Source organism: Orycteropus afer, unplaced genomic scaffold (genome assembly GCF_000298275.1).
Source record: "Orycteropus afer afer isolate SDZICR_OR568_19922 unplaced genomic scaffold, OryAfe1.0 scaffold00189, whole genome shotgun sequence".
Taxonomy (NCBI): domain Eukaryota; kingdom Metazoa; phylum Chordata; class Mammalia; order Tubulidentata; family Orycteropodidae; genus Orycteropus; species Orycteropus afer.
Genome location: NW_006921776.1, coordinates 269077 through 277979, shown reverse-complemented (window position 1 = coordinate 277979; position 8903 = coordinate 269077). Strand labels below are relative to the sequence as shown.

Here is an 8903-nt window from a genome sequence, read left to right as displayed (position 1 = left end):
AAAATATTCATCTAGTAATCCAGCAATATGGGTCTTCATATGGTAGAAATACTGCAACAAAATCAAATAGAAACAGTATAAATTTTGAAGAGTCAAACATATGTAGTTTCATATCAGAATTGACTGGAAGGCAATGGTTTGTTATTTTTTTAAAAAAAACTTATTACTTGTGCAATTTCAGCTAAGTCAGTTAACTGCCTTCAGTATGCTTCTCCATATATTATATATTAGCAATTGTGTATCCATCATAATGTTTTTATAAGTTCAATTTGTAGTAGCATTAATAAATACTTAAAAAATATTAGTCTCTTTCTCTTTCACCAACCAACTCCACTTATATTTACTCATTTCTCACTTACACTGAACACTGTTAAGCATATTTCCAATTCTGACTGAAATCTCAGCCTGACAGTCATTATTTATTTGAAAACATGTGCATGGTCTCTCTCATCTTTTGCTCAACCATGAAAATTTTAGTTATAAGTCTCTGACTTTTATAGGAAAAGCCCTGTTATAGGACTGCTTTCCTCTGGACCAATTTTCTCTCTATTCCTTCCCATGCAGATGGTACAATAAAATAAGCCTGAGACCTCTTCTCCTCACCCCTCCAACTTGCACTCTTGTACATCCTCCTTTGAAAGGCATATCAGGAACAGGGTGAGCCGGGGGTGGGGGGAGACAAAGTAATTTCTTCTCTCAGCTTAAGAGAAAAAGAGGTTCTTATACTTGAAGGGTTGGCGGTTCAAACCCACCAGCCACTCCTCAGAAGACTGGGCAATCTACTTCCATAGAGATACTGCCTCGGAAACCCAAGGAGGGGTCACTATGATTTGGAGATGACTCTACAGCACATAACAACAATAAATTCTTCAGTTTATGTTTCCATAACTCTCCAGGTCATTAGCCTGGTAAGGTCCAGATATGGATGTGAACCAAAGAAAATGGGACAAGAAAACTATTTGGCCAGCTTCTAGTGTGCAAGTTAAGCTGGAGAAGTAAAAGAAGTGTGGTTCCTTTTAATTCATCAGAAGGCTGCATTGAGAATATAAGGCCAAGACCCTGGCTAACAGAGTGTTCTTTTGCCTCAAATATGTACTATTCTCACAACTCAAACTTACATGAGTGTTAGAGAACTGATCTATTATCCTTCATGACAGCAATAATGTTTCAGTGATTAGAGTTCAATGGGCAGAAAAGGTGAAGGAAGAATTTGAGAAAAGGAAAAAAATACTCAGAAAATTGCAAGTCATTCAATATGGCTAGAGTTTAGGATAATGTGTGAAACTTAGCTAGTCACAAAAGCTTTAATTAAATACCAGAATATCAAGTCTTTAATTTAACTTTGGGCAATGGATGGGGCATGAATTTTAAACAGGAGAAAGACATAATTATATCTGCAAGTTTTTAAAATTATGCCCTTGGCAATATGTAGAGTGGCTTAGAACTGGATGAGAAGAGAGGCCAGCAGTCAAGATGGGATGCTATTCCATTAGCAAATTGTCTTGTATGCAATACAAAGGAGGTTAGACATCATCTTAAAATGTGGAAACAATATTATGAGAATGTCAAAGGCTGTAAATATCTCTTCAAACAATGGTGTACCCCAGGGCTCTGCCCTTTCCCCTCTTTACTTCTCAATATATAGTTGTGTAATCTCATTCATTAGATTCAACTACAATCGATACAAAGATGTCAGTCAGATAGATGTATCTCCTGGGGACCTGTACATCAAATATCCTATTTAATAATTCTACCTGTATGTCTCAAAGTAACTCAAAATTAGCAAGTCCAAAACTAAATTATCTCTCTCTTTCTACCATCCCCAATCATTTCTTACACATTCTTTATTTCAATCAACTAGTAGGAGCTCTGGTAGCATAGTGCCTAAGGCATTTGACTGCTAACCAGAAGGCTGGCGGTTCAAACCCACCAGGCACTCCTAGGAAGGAAGGCTAGGCAATCTACTTCCTTAGTGATACTACCTCAGAAACCCAAGGAGGGGTCGCTATGAGTTGTCTCCGACTCGATGGCATATAACAACAACAACAGTACATTATCAAAGAAGTCATCCAAGCCGGAAACCTAAGAATCATGGGAGACTTTTAATTCCCAGTATTTACTACACTCAATAAATATGTGTTGAGTAACTTGCAGAGTAACAGTTGGGAAACTGCAAAATAAGGTGAGAGTTAGTGCTAGAAGCAGGGAGGAAACCAAATAAATAGTTCAAGAGGAAGATGGGAAGTCCCTAAACTTGGATGCCAGAATAAGAAAGTAAGAGATAGTCAGAAGTTTGACAGGATTAAGTTGATGCATAAAAAAGGAGAAATTAAGGATACTTCCCAGATTTCCAGTCCAGATATTTATGTGATTGATAGTGCCATTAACTAACAAAATAAAGATAGATAGAAGATTAGGCTTGGGTGATTATCAATATATTGTACTTGTCTATGAGTATATGTTTCCTTTTTAATAATTGAACCACATAAGAAATTTTATTCATTTTCATATCTCCAGCTTCTAATAAAGTAAAACTCCTTAAAAATGTCTGTGAAATATATATATATATATATATATTATTAGATGTAGCCTCTGTGAATTGGAGGTATGTTAGATCCTTAGCAGAAAAAAAGAGAGAAATCTAGGAAGAAGAACATGGCTGAATAAGAAAATAATTCAACTTTCATCATACTGAACTTGAAGTGCCATCAGAAAATTCACAAATTCATTCATTTATTTATTTAGTCACTCAATCACTTACTACATGTCTATTGAAAAATTACTATACCAGAAGCAACCAGTGTATAAGATCATCAGATAGCTGCAAATGCAGAACTAAAGGTCCAGAGAGGCTCAGAGGTAATGAGAGGCACTCAAATATATATCTCAGTATACATAGTTGTAAATTGGGGACTTTGGTGTCAGACTCTCAAAGGATGACACCAGAGTGAATTTAACTGATGGGGAAGAAATGAAGGCTAAGCAGAAATACAGTAGAAAATGACAACTAGGGAGCACAAAGTAAGTCAAATCACAGATGGAGACAAAGGAATCTCAAAGTTAAGTGATCCCAGAGAACAGTACCAATGAAGAGACCAGTGACAATGAATTTTCAAAAGCTGGGTTGCATTCAATGCTGCAAATACAATGCAACTCTAGCCCACTAATTTTGTTCTAAATAAGAACCAGGTGGTTTAATTTAATTTAGTCTCATCTAATCTAATTAACTAGTATTTCAGGCTCATGGACTCATGGCACAATGAATGTCTTTCCTAGACTCTATTTTAATGATTCTAATAGACTACTTATGGAGGAAAAGAGCTTTCCTTATTAACCTAGTAATACCAATACAACACTAGATTGAATATTTCTTTTACAGAAAAAAAAAAAAACTTTTAATTGTTCTGCACTTAACTCCTTTCACACTCTCTCTTGCTAAAAATACCAAGCACAAGTTTTCAGATACTTGTTTGAATTTGAACTCAAACTCTATTGTGCCAACAAAGCACAAATGGGATTGGTAGTTGTGATAAATACCCTCAGCAATGAAGACTCTTCTAGATTTCCTTGAGACTGAAAGCATTTCTTTAAAAAACTAACTCTGGGATATATATATAGTATATGGAGCCTATACTATAAGTGGGAGCTCTGGTAGCATTCATATTGACTGCTAACCAGAAGGCTGGTGGTTCAAATTCACCAGCCACTCCTCGGAAGGAAGATGGGGCAATCTACTTCTGTGTGATACTGCCTCGGAAACCCAAGTAGGGGACACTATGAGTCGGGTCCAACTTGACAGCACATAACAACAACAACAACAATAACATACTATAAATAAGGGGCTCTAGTTCCACAGTGATTAAGCACTCAGCTGCTAACCAAAATCTCAGTGGTTCAAAGCCACCAACTTCTATGCAATAGAAAAATGTGGTAATCTGCTTCAGTAAAAATTACAGTCTTGAAAACCCTGTGGGAAAGTTGTACTCTGTCCTACAGGGTTGCTATGAGTTGGAATTGACTCTATGGCAACAGGTTTGGTTTTTTGGTTATACTAAGAATTCTAAAGAATATTTCTTGACCTAAAGAAGTTTAAATCAAATTGAAAAGAAAAAGCAACCATGCCTAGGTAAAACTGCACAGACGTAACAGAGTAAACAAAATGAAAAACAATGCACTATGCAGACTATAATTCTTCCTAGAGCTCAAAGAAAGGAAAGATTAATTTAGGCTTAAAAGGAAGTTTCATAATAAAAGATAGGATTGGAATCACAGGCAACAAAAAAAAGCATTAAAGCCAGGAAATAGCATAAATCATCAGTGTGAATGTGCAAGATAATGTGGGGAAAATAATGAGATAATCAACCTAATTACAACAGTTGTAAGAGTAGACAGCTAAGGTAAATTTATGAAAGGGGTTTAGACTGGATATTTAGGTTCTTCAGCAGAAAGATAATATAACGACAAAATGATCATTCCAACAGTCTGATTAAAATGGATCTAAATAGGTAACTTCTCTTATCATAGAAAAATTTATTCTGCTCTATATTAAAACAGTCCACATGAAGATTAAACCTATGATTGCTGGTCTGATAGAGCCTGGTGAGACCCCTGAGACTATGGTCCCTAGTTACCCTTCAGGTCTGGAACTGAAATCACTCCTGTGGCTTCCAGCCAAACAATAGACAGGCATATGGGGTGAACATTTACATCAGGTAGATACATTCCTTGGAGGGATCAGTTGTGGGAGAACAGAAGGGCAGTGTTTACACAGGGAGACAACTGGGGGGAGGGCATGGCAGGAGTGCATGGCAGGGGCAGGAGGGAAGGACACAGAGAAGAGAGAACTACAGGAAGGAAGTGGGAAGAGTGTTGTTACATTGTGGGGAATTGCGGTCAATGTCATGAAACAAAATGTGTATGAACTACTGTGTAGAAAACGAATTTGCTCTGTACACTTTCATCCAAAAGACAATAAAAATAAATAATAGAAAAAAAAACTGTGATATTTACTAAATAGGCAATACTTGTCTTAGTGTTCTTAGTTCCTGCATAATGCTCCTGCAATGTGCCCATCACAAACACAGCCACAGTGAAATACAGGTCTAACCCATACACTCATGAAGCTCTCCATCTGATTGGACAGAGAGGCATTTTTGTGGCATAAGCTTCATTAGTATATTCTCCAAACGTTAAGAATTGTGCTAAATTCTTTGTGTTGTCTGTGGAACAACATTAAGGAAAATAAGGGGAGAGGAATCCCAACTTCCCTTTATTTTTAGGTCAAGAAATTTTTGACTGTTTAAACTATATATACACCTCATTTCAGATAAACTAAATATACACCAAAAACATATAGGTAATGTGTCATATTTTTTGTTGTTGTTTAGCAAAGACAAAAGAAATAAAAAAATAGTAACACAAACATAAGGCCTACTTGAACAATAATAATACACATTTTATATTTAAAAAAATGGCATGTTGCTTAAATAATCTGAAATATTTAATGCACTTGTATAACTACACAAACAAAAATCCAATTCTACATCTCTTTCCTTTCTACTCATTTCTTTTAGGATACTTGAAATGTAAGTAGAATTTAGCCAACTCTTCCGTCAAGCTAAAGACAGTCGTGGAAATTTATGGACACACATTATGTCTAACTTTCTTTAATGATATTTTCCACATAAAACTTGGAAGCATTTAAAGTAAATAAATTACTTGGAAGCATCTCATAAAACAAAAACAAACTCATTGCTGTCAAGTCAAATCAACTCATAGCAACCCCTCACTGGGTTTCCAAGACGCTATCTCTACGGAAGTAGATTGTCCAACCTTCCTTCTGAGGAGTCGCTGGTGGGTTTGAACCGCCAGCCTTCTGGTTAGCAGTCAAATGCCTTAGGCACTATACCAGCATCTCATAGCTCTCTTGAAATAACAATTAGAATTGAAAGCATAAAATCCGTGAGTTTAAATGATCTCTGAAGTTCTTTAATCCAAAACCTTAAACTGTGCTTGAACACTTACAAGGATAGGCAACTCACTACCACACAAAGCAGTTCAGTTAAATTCCCATCAGATCTCTTATGAGCCAAAAGCCTTTTCCCACATTACAGCATTTCAGATATTTTAAATCTATGATCATATTTATTACAAAAAGACTACCCACAACTACCAAGTCTTAAAGTTTACTTCCTTCTCTATCTATGCTTTTCAATTAAGTTAGCCCTCACTGAACAGCTGTTGCTTGTTATTCCTTACACAGGCTGCATGATATAATGGGAAAACTTCTGAAATATATAGTAAATCCACATTTAAGATTAGTTTACTTCCTAAATGACTTCTCTGTGCTTTAGTTTCTTCATTTGTAAAATGAGGATGTTATTTAAAGAGTCCCTAAGGTATTCTCCAATTCAATCTCTTACTCTGTTAAATAATTATACCGGCACACTAATTTAACCATATTTACTGTAGACGGTTGTTTTTAGCTGCCACTGAGTCGGCACCAACTCTTGGTAATCACATGCAGAACTGAATACAATGCTGCCTGATCCTGCGTCATCTCCATCATCTCTTGCCAGGTAGACTGCAGTGAGCCATAGGGTTTCCATCGGCTGGCTTTTGGAAGTAGAGTGCCAGACATTTCCTCTTGGTCCATCTTTCGTCTGAAAGTTCCACTGAAACGTGTGCAACATCATAGCAACATACAAGCAAGCCTCTACCGACAGACAGGGTGACTTTGCATGAGGTAAAGAGCATTACATGGGGAACAGGAAAAACAGAATGTGGGAGGAGTGGAAGAGATATTAAAAAAAGAAAAAGAAACTAAATGTGTTTAAAGAATCAATAAATTCCATTGAAATAATAAAAAAAATTACAAGCCAATTTTACGTACCAATGATTCTTCTAAATCAAGTGTGGAATCGAAAAAACTAGAGCAAATACCTTACCTGATGTTTAACAGCTTCAGTGCATTTAGCAGCACTCCCCTTTTTACATCATAATCTATTTTCTGATCAGTTCCAAAGCTTGGGGCTCGATTAATCTGAAAATTGCAAAGAAAACCATTATAGTGGTCAAATGTTGAAAAATCAATAAATATTCAGTATGTATTTGTTAATCTTATATGGGATCCCCAAAGCTAGATGGCCCAGTTACCATTGCCGCACTTCCCTTCCCCACCACCTTCTGGTCAAGGAAATGACTTTTAGCACCAGCCCTTCACCCTTGCTGCCTTAGCTCAAGGTCTTCCCCATCAGCATTATCTGCCTCTCTGCTCTTCACTTCCTCCATGCACTCTAGCTTTTGCGTTTTAGGAAAAAAAAACTGACTCATCCTCTCATCCTGATAAACAGGTGGGAAGAACAATAATGATAAGGAATATTCATGTTACTAACAGTGGCCTCTTTTTCACTCTTTCAGATCTTTCTGCTAAATTTATCTATGGATACCTAAAACAAAATTTTGTTCTGTCTACCTGGCTCACACAGTAATTCATCAATTCTCATGGCCAAAGCTGTTGGCTATATTATTCACAAATACAATTAGAGGTAGCCGCAGACTAACCTCCATAAGCTTTTCAGACTGCATAATGACTAATGGGAATAAATGAGCTCCTCTACTTTCCTATACCATTTTCAGGAATTCATTCAGATGAAAATGAAGTACTGTATATACCCTAAAACTTTATGCAATATCCTACCCCTTCAAAACCTGGAGTTTTTGTCTTTGTTTTGTTGATATATTTTTGTTGCTAGGAAAATGTAATTTGAATAACAAGTGTTAAGAAAATTACTTAATCAATTAATTCACTTGGTTAGAACACTGCTAATGAGTTCAGTTCTACAGCTTAGCTCCTCTGTGACCACCAGCTGCCCACAGACTATCTCAAAAAAATGTGCTACTAGTCATGAGGAGGAGAGCTAATCATACAAATCCATCACCCCCAGAGACAAAACACTCTGCACTGGCAGCTGGAGGAAACAGCATACTATACTCAAGAAATCAGCCAGGAATACAAATTACATTCACTGGAAATGTGGCACAGATTCATTGCAAAAAATTAGTAAACAAACAGAAGTCACCTGTAATCCCACCAGCTAGTATTTTTGTTAACAATTTGGTAAATAACATTCCAGGTATTTTCTATGCATGTGTATTTTTAATATTTATTTTACTTTACTAATTTATGTCAGCCCCAGGGTTATAGGTGAGGAGAGACAACGCAGTGACACCCAGAGTAGCAGGCTAGAAGAGCAGGAGAAAGGGGATCAAAGCCAGGAAGCCAGAGAGAAGAGCAATCAGCAGAAGGGATTAGGTGAGGAGGGGAAATTCAGGCCCGCCCAGAGTAGCAGGCCGGAAGAACAGGAGAAAGGGGATAAAAGCCTTGAACCCGGATAGAAGAGCAGTCAGGCCCAGGGTTACAGGTGAGGAGAGACAACTCAGGGACAACCAAAGAAGCAGGCCAGAAGAGCAAAAGAAAGGGGATTAAAAGCCAGGAAGCCAGACAGAGGAACAATCAGCCACAGGGACCCAGGTGGGGGTGATACAAGAGGTCTCCAACAGCAGGACAAACTTGTCTGTCGGTTTGTTCTACTGTGGTGACATGAAGACGTGAGTTTTGAGACTGAGCCTCTGGTGTTTAAAACCCAGCGAGATGCACATGGTGCACAGGTAACAACCCAGCTTATAGACTGAGACAGACTAGGAAGAAGGAAGAGGCTGTCCACTTCTGAAAGATTTGGCCAGGGAAAACCTTATGAATAGCAAAGAAATACTGTTTGATACATTACCGCACAACTTTAGGAATAGTCCGGTTAGGCTAAAAGTCTCGCAAAATAGGACTGGGAAAGAGCTGAAACATCTGAGTAAACCCAGCCTTACTCATATGGAAAAGAGAAAGCTTT

General features: G+C 37.4%; 1 protein-coding gene across 1 annotated transcript in view; it reads right to left on the bottom strand.

Annotated features, from left to right (window-relative positions):
• Positions 1-8903, bottom strand: part of TTLL7 (tubulin tyrosine ligase like 7) — a 171449-nt gene that overhangs the window by 103128 nt on the left and 59418 nt on the right. Inside the window, exon 9 of the mRNA XM_007947546.2 lies at positions 6948-7042. Coding sequence (XP_007945737.1) covers positions 6948-7042 — 95 coding nt within the window. The remainder of the gene's footprint in view (positions 1-6947; positions 7043-8903) is intronic.